Here is a 16,232-nt window from a genome sequence, read left to right as displayed (position 1 = left end):
TATTACATTTGTGTTTCACACTAAAAGTTCCTGAATGCTAATTGGAAACCTCATCCTAAAACCTCAGTACAGCACGGATGAGACCATATCACCTACACTTCCATCCCACCTTCTCTAACCTTGTCCATATCTCTGCAGTCTTTTTTGCTTTATATTCATAAGTATTGAAGGAAAATTGAAAGAGGAAATATGGAAGATGGTGGGTGGCAAAAACTAAAGCTAAAATTAATGTATTCCCCCGAAGCACCAAGCCCTGCACCCATCTGTACATTAGAGCTTATTCATGTTGCACCTGAGCACTTCCCTCTTTGTCACAATGACCTGGGCACTTGTTCACATACTTAATCAGTGCTTGCTCCTTTTTTAGAACTAATTATGCACAATGTACTAATAATTGATATATTACCACATCTAAACTAGTTTTCTTAGAAAGTTACATATAAGGCCTGTAACTGTAAGTACATTTCCAATTTTTAGATTTTTATCATGCTTTTATTTTGCAAGTTACTTTTATACTACATGTTGTTGGAAAAACTACCTTAGTATGACAGTATGTCACAAATGTACAGCCATACATATAAGGAAGAGATAGATGTCTATTTATTTTCCTCTTTTTAAAGTCATGATAAAAGCATAGGGTAATAAATACGATTATATTTTTATACACACATTCTCCGATTTCTTTTTAGTTTCAAAGAGAAGGACAAGGGAGATTGACAATGTAGATTCTTATCTGGAGGTTATTCTCCTACCATTTATGCTGTTGAATAGGTCTTTTTCTTACTTTTTTCCTTTTTTGCTCATTTGTTTTTGTTTTTTTTAGTATTTTTGACTTTTTAACATTTTTACTAAAGAGCATTAGTTTTAGAAGCTATTATGTAGTAACATCAATATTAGGTTAAGAACTATTTTAATAGTGGTGACAATTTTATAACCATAGATATATAGAAGTGCTTGTGAATTTTTTTATTTAGGTGTAATATAGTTATTCGATTCTTGTATCTCATGGAGAGAAAAGCATAACTAAGTCTCTTAATCGTAAGGTTTGTTATTTAGTACCTTGACACCCAGTAGAGTTAACCCTATTAGATATTCAGCTAGTATTTGTAGCTCCCTTTATTCCACAATGTTCCTGATAGAAAGGAAACTGTTCTTCAGTTGTTGAAATTTTATGTTGATATTTTTTTAGTTTGTTTTTAACAAAAGATTGGTTATTTTCAATTATTTATTCTCAAGAATCCTGTTGCATCAATCTTTTTATTTCAAAATTATCTTAATTATCGATTTATTTGCTCTTCATTTATGATTATCTCTCAGTTTAATTCTATTTTTACAAAGGAAGGTTCTTTTGCTGTATATACTGTGCTTCAGTCATACTGACCAGTGATTAAATTTTTTGGTAGTCTTGAAATAATTTCCCTGTAATACTAATGAATATATTTGGGTGAGTAAAAAATAATCTAGTCCATTTAATTTTTGCTTGATCTGTTTTTCATAATGGGTTTACTATATTGAAGATTTCTATATATTTTCAAGAATTTTATGGATATTAAGGTTGGCCTTGTCATTGGTCACAAATTTATATTTAGATGTTGACAAACAAAAAAAGGCATGTTCAAACAAATAATGAAGAATATCAAGTATTTCAACAAAGAATAGATTTTTATCAGTTTAAATTTGATAATTTCCGAGACTAATAAAAGAGCTACATTTTATAATTAGCGGTTATTGAAAATGGGTGTTTAGGTCCAAAACACAGTGGACATCTCACCATGGATTCTCAAAGGAAATTGCCACGAATTAGTGAATAAGAGTAAAACGTTAGTGGATAAGGATGGAAGATTCTGAAAATCTGAACATGCCTTTTTGTTTTTGGTGTGTAGAGGTGTGGGTGACTCCCACTCTACCCCCTCCCCCCTCTCTTCCCACCACAGTAGTCAGGACTCGCTGCACAAGAGTGTCGTGTCTCAGCCCAAGAAGAAGGGAATCAAGTCATCACTAGGAAGGTTCTTCAGTAAGAAGGATAAGGTAAGTGATGAATCATGAAATCTTACTCTATTTTAAAAGTGCAGTTTATATTGTCATTTTAACATAGAAATAATAATAAAAAAACTGGGAAAGTTATTTTTGATAACTAAAATGGGATATCAAAAGCAGAGTTATACACAGTCAATCTTTAGAGATTTTATAGGCACCCCTGTGGACCAGAGCCACTTAGCACTCATCCATGTGAGAGACAAATCTTCACACTTTTGCATTTTACTGTCTCATATATCTGTTGCCTCCCTTGAATCTCCCTTTTACCACTCCTAAATCTCCTCTTCATTTCCCTATGCTCCTGTGGTGGGGGATAAGAATGCCACAATAACACTTCTGTGGATATCATAAAACATTAAATGGCATAGTGATGGCACTAGGAATTACCCCTTGGTAAATCTCTGATGTAAAGAATCAAGACAAAAGAGTCTGGGAGGAAAATTCCAACCAGAACCTTAGCAGTTTGGTCTATGAATACGTGTGAACATGGAATAAGGGAAACAAGAAAGGGGATTGGTAGTATCCTTGTAAGAAGAAAGATGTTAGGGCTTAGTTTGGAGTCATCTTCCTACACCTATTATGCTTTATTCCAACTGTTACTTTCTATGACTTGTATTAGAACTCTGTGACAACACCCCCCTGGGGGTGGAACTGTAGAAGTGGTAAAGGATAGGTTCAAGGCAGCAGCAGAAAGGAAGGACAGTAATAGTAAAAGTGTTTCATTATTCTTTCATGAATAGAAGTTTTACTCTAAAATGGACATACAATGTGTAGTTTTGATTCATAGGGGTGCCCCAAAACAGTCCCTATTGAATGTATGTAACCATGTAGTTGGTACACTAGTATGGAATATTTTCCCAGAAAATGTTTAGAAAAAAAAGGATTAGAGGGAAGGCCAGTTTGGGCCCCATGAATATATCACCATCCAGGGAGGAAGACATTATTACTATTGCAAGACACTTACAAAACAAGACACTATATCTGCTATTGTGTCAGATGCATTTACAGAATTGCTAGTCAGAGGAACTTCATAAGTATATCATCTCTTCCAACAGCAACAGGTGAAGGTGAAGGAAGCACTGCAGCAGCATAGCCCAGGAGGTTTGAGCACTGTCTACAGTGATGGAGACATTGGTTCATCTGACTCACTCTCACTTGCGGGATTGGGACAGAAGGCCGATTATGATAGACGCACCAAAAAGAAGTCAGTATTTGAACCTTTCTATTTTCTATATTTAGCTAATTCTTTTTTTATAATCATCTCTTATAGAAAGAGTTTTGAGATTCTGATATGTTTTTATCTCCTACATTTAAAGAATGAAAAAAGAAAAACATGATATTAATGTTATATGTGTGTGAAAGATAGAAAAATTAAAGTAGATATATTGCTAGATTATGTCAAAGAAAGTATTTCTTCTTATTAGCAGTCATCCTAGCAGATGAATTATCGCAGCAGGTTCTAAAGGGAATTATATATATGTGTACAGTTGTCCCTTAACATACACAATTTAACCTGTACAGTGTTGAAAATAAGTATATTACAGCTGGGAGGAATATACATGTTTTTCATCATAAATGAGCTACTACAGGGAGGGATATACATGTTGTCAAACATCCATGATTTACTGATGAGATTCATATTGCATGCAGCTCACCACACCACTTGCTGCAAATTATCCACCATACCATCCTGCATTCCTGTGCTCATTCAGTTTCACTGTAACCTGGAACCACACTTGTTGGGGGATACAATTCTTCACAGAACATTTGTTTTTGTTGTTGGCGGTGATGATAATGTGGGGATAGGAACAAAGAGTAGTATAGTGAGAAGATATTCACTTGTACATTAAGGAAATGGGTGGGGGTGGTTTTAGGGAGGGCTGCAAAAATACACACATTTTTGACATACATAGGTGTGTTTATTATTTAAAAAACCCCTGTATATGTTAAGGGATGACTGTATTTAATATATACCAGAGGCTTTTCACCAGTAATAGGTGGGTGGCCAAGTCATAGCACACACCAACATCATACACATTTAAACTCGTTCAACTTGCCTCCCATCTCAGCACCTTGCAGATGAGAGGGAGGAAAGGGTGGTGGAGGGTAGTGGAATGGGTGGGAGTAGGTACGTGCCTTTGACTTGGCTACCTCCCTTATAAAGGGGAAAAAGCTCATGGTATATAGATAGATAGGTAAAGGAAAACTAGTCTTCATTGGATGAATAAATCTGTTACATCAGGCTTTAGAGTGAAGCCATTTTTATTTTTGCTCTTTTGCATTTTCTTATTGATACGGTCCATTATAAGTTTAGGATTGTTTCATCAAAGAGTAAAACTGACTTAGGGACCTCATCAGATAGTTTTTCATATGGTATAGCCTTTGTGGCTAATATTTATATACCTTTAATGTTTGGTCAATACTCAATATGTAATGAAAGTGCTTAATCAATGAATATACAGTACTAAGAGGCATTTAAACTAACACTGATTCATGATAATTATAAAAAAATTGGTTATGTGTTAAGAACTTTGCTGAGTCAGTTTTTCTCATGATTAATGAAATCATCACCCTTATGATAATTCATTACTATTTCATAGGCAAGAAAAGATTGAAGGAGATATTTATATGAAGTATTCTTTCATAATTTAGAATGTTTTGTCTTTTTTGTTTGAGTACAGATATGCTTAATTATTAGTTTATGATTATATTTAAATGGAATGTTATCCACATGGATGAGGAAATTGAGCATGTAAAGCAGGTGCCAAATTGTATTTTGAATGTAGATTTTGTGTGTGTTCGAATAGCTTTCGCTGGACCTTGGCCTATTTGACTTGATGATACCCAGTACTGATTTTGTTCAAGTTAATGCTAGTAATTTTCAGCTAAAGGAATGTCTTAAGGGAGGGTAAGAAAAAAAAATCAGTCGGACAAAACCATATGTTGTCCTGAATCTAAACTCTCATATTGACTCTTGAATGGTTGGACGGATTCCTTTTTGCTGATTAAAGTAGTCTGGCTGTATTCATAAAGCCTGTATAAATCTGATTGAGAATGAGGAAGGGTTAATTGAGATACACTGACATTAGCTAGAACAAAATATGTAAAAGGCATTACTAAGTCAGGTTAATGCCAATGGTATCCCCTCCTTTTCTCTGTAATGCACATACCCAAATCAGGAGCTACCTTTGATATTTTGTATTGATGTCATATTTAGTTTCTGGTACATACCAGGATTGTTCAGTTTGCAACCCATCAGGGTTTGCTTTCCCTTACTTCCCACACCCCCATACTCTCACCCCACTCAGCCCCCCCCCCCCCCCTCTCTCTCTCTCTCTCTCTCTCTCTCTCTCTCTCTCTCTCTCTCTCTCTCTCTCTCTCTCTCTCTCTCTCTCTCTCTCTCTCTCCTCTCTCTCTCTCTCTCTCTCTCTCTCTCTCTCTCCTCTCTCTCTCTCTCTCTCTCTCTCTCTCTCTCTCTCTCTCTCTCTCTCTCTCTCTCTCTCTCTCTCTCTCTCTCTCTCTCTCTCTCTCTCTCTCTCTCTCTCTCTCTCTCTCTCTCTCTCTCTCTCTCTCTCTCTCTCTCTCTCTCTCTCTCTCTCTCTCTCTCTCTCTCTCTCTCTCTCTCTCTCTCTCTCTCTCCCTCTCCCTCTCTCCCTCTCCCTCTCCCCCCCCCACTGTCACTCTTTCTTGCTCTATCCCTTCCCCCTCCCCCCAGTAATTTTTCAATTAATTAAACATTGAAGATGTAAATAGATTTTGTTTCATTTGAAAAAAATAATGGTAACTGAAAATGTGTTTCTCACACAAGCTTGGTCACTTATTTTATATGTAATGTGATTGGACTTCACCATAGGGTGAAGCAGTTGGGGTAAACCAGCTCTAGCTGTCAGGCCCAACTGTGGAAGAGCTGTGTCTCACTGCATTGTTTTTGACTAGAGTAATGTGGCTGGGGACAGGGTAATCCTTCTTCATCCCTGAAATGTTGAGATGGAAGGAGTGGTTGAATGTGTTTTGTTTGTTTATGATTTGGGTGTGTGCTTTGTCTCTGTCATTCCTCTTATAAGAGGGAAAGAACCTCTGGTATCTGTAGATTGGCCTAAAGTATGCTCCTGTAGTGTTGTAGTTTATGGCATTGTAGTAGGCACTATGTGTGTGTAGATTTATCTAAAGCCATACTTTTTTCTTTTTTTATGTGATAAGTTTCTTGGAACAATAGGATCTGAAGAAAGACAAAACTGTTTTGATTATTGCAATTGCCTCCATTCAAAGTTAGCCAGATTGGATTTGCATAACTCAAAGAAGTCATGGAGTGTGGCAACTGAAAAGGCAGACTTGTGTTAGGTGGCTAAACTAAAATATTTATATTCTTGGTTCAGTAACTCATTTCTAAGAACATAAATGATACTTAGAATTTAATACTATAATATTCAATAAGAAATACAAATCAGTTGTTAAAGTTATTGAGTGAAAGTCCATTTGAGACAGAAGAGTTAAATATATATTACAGTGATTATTTTTTATAGGTAATAATATTAGGGGTCAGTCAGAGTTGAATACATACTGCCTTTGTTGTCCCCCAAGCGTATTTAGCAAAAAATTCAGGAATTCAGTAGATAATAATAACTGCTGCCTCAAGTTTCACAGACTGAAAACCAGCAGCCCCACAATTACTAGCAGTGGTCCTAAGGCCCTCTCATAGATCTCTCCAGGAAGAAACACTGGACTGTTTCTGTGTTGTATTAGTGTGAGACTATTTTTGTCACCAGCTTGTAGTAGTAGTGGTGGTAGTAGTAAGAGGAAGAGGGGAGAGGAAATAGGAGGAGGAGGAGCAGTCACCAGTTCTTAGCTCTCCTTGTGTGAAAAATTGAAAGAAATACAGTCAAAGTTGATAGATACCTTGGGCTTGGTCCAAAGGCAAAGTGCCAATCCTTCAGGACTGCACCTTCAGATGAAAGTAAGAGTATTGATGGGATTTGAATATGAACAGGAGGAGGAGGATTCTCTTGTAGGACCACCACTTGCAGGTACCCATTGCTGGTACCAGCTGATTAGGTTATGATGACGGAATACAATTTAATCTGATCAAATGTTTTAGTACTTCAGAGACCCTGTTTTCCTTATGTAGAATTTTGTACTTTGTGTAATAGTGTACTGTTGTATTTGTAGTATTGTAGTTTGTAGTGGGCAGCTTATTGTTGCTGTCACAAAGGCTGTGATATTCATGACTGGTTTTAAAATTCACTACTTCCTATCTTGCATTTTGATATGTAAAGTCAGTGTACAGTACAATGCCATTTAGAAGGCATTCATTTGGGTACAATTGAGACTTCTTGGAGCTTTGGTGCTATGTTGCATAGTGGAGTGTGCTGAAACTAGGCATGTACTTGACTGCATGGCTAAAGAATACTAAGCATGCACTAGCACCATGGCAAGCACCTGACATATTATCACAGCTAGACTCCTCTTAATGGTATTGGGGATCCAAAGGGTTAATACCTCACCTCAAGGTTGTACCTGTGGAGACCCAAACCCAAAGAGGCTTGTGGCACTGTAGTGCTGCTCCCTACCTGGGCACTTCCAAGGCACTCACACCCCTATGGCACCTCTTTCCTTCTTGCTCTCAATGTAGTCTGCCTGGCTACAGACATGAGCTGCTTGCCGAGGCCATGAAAGCAGGGACACCATTCGCATTGTGGAACGGTCCGACCATTGTGGCATGGCTGGAGCTGTGGGTGGGAATGCCAGCGTGGTATGTGGCAGCGTGTCGTGCCAACGTGAAGTCTGGTGCCATCATGTCTGCGCTAAGTGATGCAGAGATTCAACGTGAAATTGGAATCTCCAATCCTCTGCACCGCCTCAAGCTGCGCCTTGCAATCCAGGAAATGGTATCCCTCACTTCACCTTCAGCCCCCAAGACCTCAAGAACAACTTTAGCCTTTGGGGACATGAACCATGAGTGGGTAGGTAATGAGTGGCTGCCATCACTAGGTTTGCCACAATACCGAACCACATTCATGGAATGTCTAGTGGATGCCCGTATGCTTGACCATCTAACCAAGAAGGATTTACGAGGGCAGCTCAAGATGGTGGACTCATTCCATAGGTATTTTCTGGTTTCATAGTAGTAATTTGCCTAATGAAAGTTTAATGTAAAATATTATAATACTTTTGCTATTCAGATTTTGTCTTTGTAATATTTGGATTTTTCTGTTCTGTTTGAGAAGTGACAAATTTCTAATACTCTTTAATTCTGTCCTTCTGCACATTGCCTACCAGAACTTCACTACAGTTTGGTATCACAGCCCTGAAAAAGCTCAACTATGACCGTGTGGCATTGGAGGAGAGAAGACGTGCTAGTGAAGAGGAGTTGAAAGATGTTCTTGTATGGTCCAACGATAGGGTTATTAAATGGGTTGCAGCCATAGGACTCAAGGTAAGAGGTTCATGACTTAGTATCTCAAGAGTACACTTGGATAGTATAGGAAAATTGTAAAAGAATATCAAGGCAGCTGTATATATACAAATTTTCTGATACACTATCATATAAATGTGTTTGCATTCTTTATGAATAATGCAAATACTTGATGTAATTCATGGGTATATGATCTCAGATTAAAACCAGAGTGGGAGTGATTTCTATGCCTTTTTCTTTTTGGCTACCCCCCATGTAAGGGGGAAAAAGCCTTTGGTATATGTATATATGTATGTACTTTCTTGATTGTACAAAATACATGCATATACCAAAGGCTCTTACCCCCTTACAAGGGAGGTAGCCAAAAAACAAAAGCATAAAATCCACTCCCATCCATTCCATCCCCACATACTCCACTCCCATCCATCCCCCTCCCTCCCTCTTATCTTGGCTCCTCCTGGATGACTGGTCATCCCTGCATCTTGCCCACTGCCCTGGGTCAGAAGCAGTGTTGCAAGGCACAGCACATCCACAGCAAGGCCACTTCATTAAATCAGCAACCCCCCTCTCCATCCCCTCATGCAGAAAGGGAGAAGACGGGGAGAAATCACTTCAAGCTGCTTCAATTTATTTTTCACAAATACTCCCTCACCCCCCATCCCCCACCCACTTGCAGCAGCATCCATACACAACCATTCTCCATTCACTCCTATCTTCTGTCTTCTCCTGTCCTTCCTGAACAGACATTCCCCTCTTTCCCAATGCCCCTTTTACCCATCCATCCATCTCATCCTTGGTCAGCCCCTCATGTTCACTCCTACCTCTGCCTTCCACACCTCTTTTACTAGTCTTTCTTCACTCATTCTTTCCATGTGTCCAAACCATCCCGATACTCTTTCATTAGCCCTATCACCCAACTCCCTTTCCACCCCCCTTTTCCTCCTCACCTCCTCATTTCTCACTTTATCCAGCCTAGTACCCCCTATCATACTTCACAGGTACCTCATCTCAAACACATTCAAATTCCTCTCTTCCTCTCTTATGTTCCATGTTTCCACCCCATAGAGTGCTGTTGGCACAATCACTCCTTCATACAATCTCATCTTAACATCCATTCCCAAATGTCTGTTTCTCATTACACTTTTTAATCCCCCAAGGTATTTACTTGCTTCTCTCAATCTACATTCTACCTCCACCTCTACCTCCACTCCTTTTTCCACCACATTTGCACCCAAGTATCTAAAACTATCCATTTCTCTGGTCTCTCTCCCTTAATACTCATTTCCAGTGTGCTGCCATTTTCTCCCCTTGTATATCTCATCACCTTACTTTTACCCATATTTATCTTCAACTTCCTGTCTAACACCTTTCCATACTCTGTCACTAACGTCCTCAATCCCTCCTCTGATCCTGCTACAAGTGCAGTGTCATCAGCAAACAACAACTGGCTTATCTCCCACTTTTCTCCATTTTCTTTAACCATCTCCAATCCCTGACCTATTACCCTTGCATTTACCTTTTGCACCACCCTGTTCATGTCTAAATTGAACAGCCAAGATGACATAACACATTCCAGGTGAAGTTCTACCTTTACATCAAACCACTCACTTCATTTCTAATTCTAACACAAGCTCTACTACTCTGGTAAAAACTCTTGACTACTCTTAAAAGCTTTCCTCCTATCCCATATATCTGCAATACCTCCCACAGTGCCTTCCTGTCTACTCTGTCATAAGCCTTTTCCAAATCCATAAAGGCCCAAAAAATATCCTTACCTTTTCCTAAAGCTTTCTCACATATCTGTCTTACCACAAAAATCTGATCCACACAACTCCTACCTGTCCTAAACCCACATTGTTCCTCACCAATTACTTCCTCTGTTCCTCTCCTAATCCTCTCAATCAAGATCCTCCCATAAGCCTTCCCTACTACACTTAACAAACTGATCCTTCTGAAACTACTACATTCACACTTGTCCCCTTTTCCCTTGTAAAGTGGTACTATACAGACAATCTTCCAGTCCTCTGGCACTCTACCCTCTCTTAAACAAACATTAAATAACCTCACCAGCCAGTCCACCATCACTGTACCTCCTTTTTTTAGACATTCTGCATGACACCCATCCAACCCAGGTGCCTTACCTGCTCTCATCTTCTTAACAGCTGCCTTCACAATAATTCACATTTTTCCTGAAAAGGTGGTGAATGGAAAGGTGGTCAAGAAGGCATTAATGGACTATGTAATGGTACCCAAAGGGAAGATTGGAGGAGTTTTGGCTGCATATGTTTTCAGGAGAGAGAACAAGGGATTGTCAAAAAGTTATCTGGTAGAAGGGAAAGTGAGAGTGGAGGGAAAATAAAAGAGGAAGAAATGGGAGGGAGGCAGAGGAATGCTGAAGGTGAGCATGTTAAATGGAAGAAAAAACAGAAACTGGGAAAAGTATGGGAGGTAGTAAAGGATAAAATGAAAACAGGAGTATAGGAAGAAGGGGTATGTTTTAAAGAAGTGATAAAGTGTGCAAAGATGATATGTGGGATAAGAAAGATTGTATGGAACAGAAGGAGAGACTGAATGGTGGGATGAAGAGATAAAGTCAGTAGTGGAAGAAAAGAAGCATGCTTATGAGAATAAGTCACAGAGTAAAACTAGGGGAAGCATATAAGAGGTAGAGAAAGAAGAGAAGGGAAACAACAGAAGGTGAGGGATGTGAAGAGGAGAGGATATGTAAAGTGGGGTACATGTTTAATGGAAAATTTTGAAAAGAATAAAATATTTTGGAAGAAAGTGAAAAGAGTGAGGGTGAGACAGAAAGGCAAAAGGCGCAGATGTTAATGAAAGTGAAACATTAAGGGGAAAATAGATAGTATTTCAGGGATTTGTTGAATGTGGATGAATTTGGGAGGGTTTCATTGTGGTAGTGGGTGATGGATGGATGTGAGATGGGTGGAGTATGCCTGCATGCCTTGGATGGCTATCTCCCTTATAAGTGGGAAGAAGTCTTTTTGTTATATAGCTAGATAGATAAACCAGCTTTGGCATTTGAACCCTGCTGTGGATGTGCTCTGTCTTGTTGCATTGTCTCTCACCCAGCCATTGGGTTGGGTACAGAGCACAAGGAGCTAAGAGATTTTTAAAAGGGATGCATAAAGGATGGGTGGAGTGTGGGTGTATGCTTTGGCTCTTTACCTCCCTTGTGAGGGAGAAGAAGCCTTTTGGTGTGTGTGTGTCTGTTACAGTTACAAAAGACATTAGTGAAATCTTTGTGACAGTGATGTTTTTATGTGCTTAATGAAGATAATTAAAAATGCTATTGTATTTATAACTACTAATTACATTCACTATTCACTCTGCTTTCAGGAGTATGCCAACAACTTGATAGAGTCAGGTGTACATGGTGCCCTGGTTGCATTAGATGAGAGTTTTGATTACAACGCCCTGGCTCTTGCCCTTCAGATCCCAACACAAAACACACAGGTACTGATATACCTTTTGATATTGGCTACCTCCCTGGTAAGGAGGAAAAAGCACTTGGTGTGTATGCGTGTGTGCATATATATATATATATATATATGTATATATATGTATATATGTATATATATATATGTATGTATGTATATGTATACTGTATATATATACCTTTGAAAATGTCTAAATAGACGAAAACGTTCGGTATCTGTTTTTTCAATTTCCCGGTGGTTTCTGCAAAAATAGTTTATCACGTGTGTTTTGTGATTTCTTTGCAAAAAAAAAAATATATATATATATATATATATATATATATATTATTTTTAAGTTTTAACTTAAAGTAATCTGCTACTGCAACTTTAGATTTCAGGCAGGTTCCTATAATATGTCATTAAAAAAATTATACTACTACATTTTACTCTCCCTTTTTCATTATGCTCTCATTTTAATTTCTTCATATCTGATAGAAATAATGGAAGCCAATGTATAGAAAAGTAAGTTGAATTTTAGAATAAACCATTAGAAAAAAGGTCTAGGGATGACAATATACATCAATATACATAATGAAAACTAATGACCATTTACAGATTAGTCAGGAAAGCATATGCTTGGTGACTAAATCAATTGGTCTGTTGCCCATATTCTTTCTTGCAGAAGACATGTGGCCTTCAGGCTTGAAGGCTGCAGGCCTTCTGGTTTGTGGGTAAATGTTAAGATTCCTCTCATGTACTTCAACATTGACCTGAAAAATTTGCTCATAACTTGATATTTTTAATTTTTTTAACAAGGTGTCAGTGCTCAATAATGGTCTGGAAACCACATGTGTAAAAGAAAAGTGGTGAATGTACTTGATTGACTGGCAAATATTTCTAGGTGACTGACAACATTTAACATTCAGATTATGTTATAATAGTCAACATTTGTTTTGAAAATCTTGTATGATTACACACTTAAACTGTTTGAATTTATTGGTTATATATATATTATGTAAAGTGAATGATATTAATGTGTACAGTAGCAACCAGTTTACTGTTCTCATAAACTTTATGCTCACTTTAGGTAAGTGCATATGGGGTATCTAGAATAGAAAGGGGGAAAATGTAAAAAAAAGTCAGAAAAACTGTACTTACAAGTTTGCAAAATTTTAAACTGATTTTTTTAGGCATCTAGAATAGAAAGGGGAAAATTACACAACTAAAAAAAAAAAAAAAAAAGTCAGAAAAACTACTTACAAGTTGGCAAAACTTAAATGTTTTTATGCTTTTTTTTCTTCTTCTTCTTCTTCTTGTCTTTATTTGTGGTATTTTGCCCTTTCTATTCTAGATGCTTCATATATCAAAAGGCCTTTTCCCTCTTAAGAGGAGGATGGCCAAGTCAAAACATACACCCACCCTGCATCATTCCAAAACCCATTCATTGTGAAGTCAAGGCATATACTCACAGAAAATATTAATATTTACAGGCAAGGCAACTACTAGAGCAAGATTTCCATGCACTATTGAGTGCTGGCACGGACAGAACTGACGTGCCCCTCACCAAGTCTTGATATGAACCCTCCCTGGTTATGGACTCTGAGGCCAGACTCGTGTAAGCAGATGTTGTGCAGTGTGTTCCAGCACTCCAAGGCAGCTTGGCCAGCCCAGCAGCAGAGCAGCAGCAAAAAGGCTGCAGCTAGAGGTGGCTTGCCCTCAGTTAACTGCCACCACAACTGATCCACCTACACCCGTGCCCATGCACCCCAAGCAGCTCATCTCAGCCTTTCTCTTATATATGCCTGTGCCCTAGCTGGCATTCATGAATTCAACCCTCATATCCAACTACCCATGTCGCTCCCTGCTCACCATCACTTTTTCATGGGTTGTTGTCATTTGTTTACCATTGTTATTACATCCTTCCATTCTTCATTCATAGATAATCTACAAGTCTGCCTTGCAACCTCAAAGTCATGCTCATTTATTCTTTCATATGATTCATTCATAGTGCTTCTTGGTCATGCAGGTGACTCATCCATCACTACCGTTGTCATTTTTATGTCATACCATTAAGAAATCCTACAATTCATACCCTTCCATTTGTTCCACCCCTCCACCCTGCAAGAGCATTGGGTTGGGCGTTGGGTGTTAGGATCCTGTCTGGTCACACCAAACCAAAGCCAAGGTCACTGCAGCCCTTCATAAATAAAGTGCTAAATGTCACCCCACAACTGCTACTACTTCCATCACTACAAACAGCAGCAGCAACAGCAACAGGAGGACATGAAGTAAAGGAAGTTCAAACAAATGAGTGTGTGATTGAAACTTGTTCTGTTGCTTATGGACAAGGGAAAGTGAGCACCAAATGACCTAGAGTGATGTAGGTGCTCTGCAGCTGCTCTTGTGTGTGATGATGGAGGTTTGACCCCATCTCCAACATAATCCAACCCTTCCCTCATGCAGTGGCCTTGAACTAGATGTTGGGATTTATGAATTAAGACAAAAGTATATCAGAAACTGAAGGCTATGAAGGTCTTCTCTTTGGAATACCAGTAAAGCTACTAATTTGTTATTGAAAGGAAACAAAGAATTAGGGCTGAATATATAGTGATAAAAGAGGGAAGTATATCACTTCAGTTGCATTCACTGTTGGGCATACCACTCGAGGTTACAAGGGGTTGGGATCTCTTACAACCCCATCAATACAACCTCAGCAGCCTTCCAAGCAAGCAAGCCAGCAAGCCAGCAACCCCTGCATAACTTCTATACACGAGCAGTCCATCACCAGGAAGGAGGGGTACGATTATCACTTCACATCATGGAATTAGATAACAAGTTAGAAAATGCAGCAGCAGCAGCCTGTGTCGTCATCCTCTTTGTGTTCCAGATGCATCTTTTCGTGAATCTGTACTTACATTAGGTAGGGAAGCTAGTGAAAAGGATCAGTGACAATTTCTGCTAAAAGGTATGGTTATGCTAATCTAAGGCAGTGACAATAAATGGTGATGATTTTTGATGAATGCAAGCTGGGTAAGTCATTAATATATCCCGGAAGAAAGGCATAGAGGAGGTTAGGAGGATAAGATGTGATTCTGATGTGCTGGACCTCAGCATCCACACCACCACATTAAACAGACTCTGGAATCCCACTTGGTCATTTGTGGGATCAGTGATTAATATGAATGAAGTAAACTTGTAGACCCAATCTCCCTAATTCTTGAGGGCTCAGGTCAAGCTAGAAATGAGAGGACATCCCTAGTTGGATTGCTAGTTAACAAAGAGTGGTCGTGGTGATATGAAGTGTGTGTGCCGTGGTGGATGCAGTTGGTCTTTATATTGTGTTGACTGTGTGCACCATACTGATCTGTGTCTGGGAACTCAGCACTGTTTTGTTGACCAACTAGATGATTTTATGCTTTAAGACTAAAATAAAATTGTTGATTACTGTCATAACCACAGCTGATGAATGGTTTTGATGCAGAAGGAGGAGGAGAAGCAGAAGACACCATTACTGGGTGTCTCTGTACCCATCTCAAAAAGACTTCCAACTCAGTCCATTTTCTAGAAAGTTGAAAAAAGGACCAATAAGAAAGGTACAGAAATAGAAATAAAGTGTTACTTGCTGACTCTGCTGTTGCCTCAGCACCACCCCCTTCCTATTGTGGGCGCTGATAGTGGAGCATCATGTTACTTCAAGATTTCTACATTGCAAGACATAGGTTATACTTCCAAAGATTTTTCAGGAGTACTTCACAGCATGAATTCACTAAGAAATGTGATGCTACCAGTCATTCTTCTATACAGATTTACCTACCAAGAACTACAAAATAATACAGGACCACAAAACACAAAGACACTAAAGTGCTACTGATTACCACAGTTACAAAGCAAGACTACTGCATGCCACATCTAAACTACTAAATGCTTCAGAAGGCCACAACAGATCACATGATCATAAAGCAAGACTGAAAAACATCAATTCCCAGAATGAAAGATGTCATTGTGAAAGCAAGATGAAAGTGGTTTTAGAAAACAATAATATATCAACTTTAGACCAAGCTTTCCTTCCAGGAACAACACCAAAGTGTTTACTATCATCATCAACTGCACATTGTATCCAAACTTTTTTGTTGCATGTATAGTTTCTCCATACTACCTTGCCCTCCCCATTTCACACATCTCCATCATGTTTTTGTCTAACACAGTCTTAGGTTTATACTGTACTTGGAAAGATACTAAATATTTTTCATAAAACTTCTTGGAATGGAACTTTAACTTAGCATGACCCCAAAATGGAGGTCGCAAGTTGACAGGGAACAAAAGTGAATGATCCATGATATGGTCAA

At 38.6% G+C, this 16,232-nt stretch overlaps 1 protein-coding gene across 7 annotated transcripts in view; it reads left to right on the top strand.

Annotated features, from left to right (window-relative positions):
* Liprin-alpha (PTPRF interacting protein alpha) overlaps positions 1–16,232 on the top strand; it is a 395,115-nt gene that overhangs the window by 377,436 nt on the left and 1,447 nt on the right. For all 7 annotated transcript variants that reach the window (XM_076192875.1, XM_076192874.1, XM_076192877.1 and 4 more), the window contains 6 exons: positions 1,935–2,028; positions 3,093–3,241; positions 7,667–8,140; positions 8,314–8,470; positions 11,807–11,923; positions 13,377–16,232. The exon at positions 13,377–16,232 is cut by the window's right edge and continues 1,447 nt beyond it. In XM_076192875.1, the coding sequence (XP_076048990.1) occupies positions 1,935–2,028; positions 3,093–3,241; positions 7,667–8,140; positions 8,314–8,470; positions 11,807–11,923; positions 13,377–13,460 (1,075 nt within the window). In that variant the 3' untranslated portion in view covers positions 13,461–16,232. The remainder of the gene's footprint in view (positions 1–1,934; positions 2,029–3,092; positions 3,242–7,666; positions 8,141–8,313; positions 8,471–11,806; positions 11,924–13,376) is intronic.

This window comes from Oratosquilla oratoria, chromosome 11 (assembly GCF_046742065.1).
Source record: "Oratosquilla oratoria isolate Oo_2021 chromosome 11, ASM4674206v1, whole genome shotgun sequence".
Lineage (NCBI taxonomy): Eukaryota > Metazoa > Arthropoda > Malacostraca > Stomatopoda > Squillidae > Oratosquilla > Oratosquilla oratoria.
Note: the sequence above shows the minus strand (reverse complement) of the source record. Positions and strands in the feature narration are given on the sequence as shown.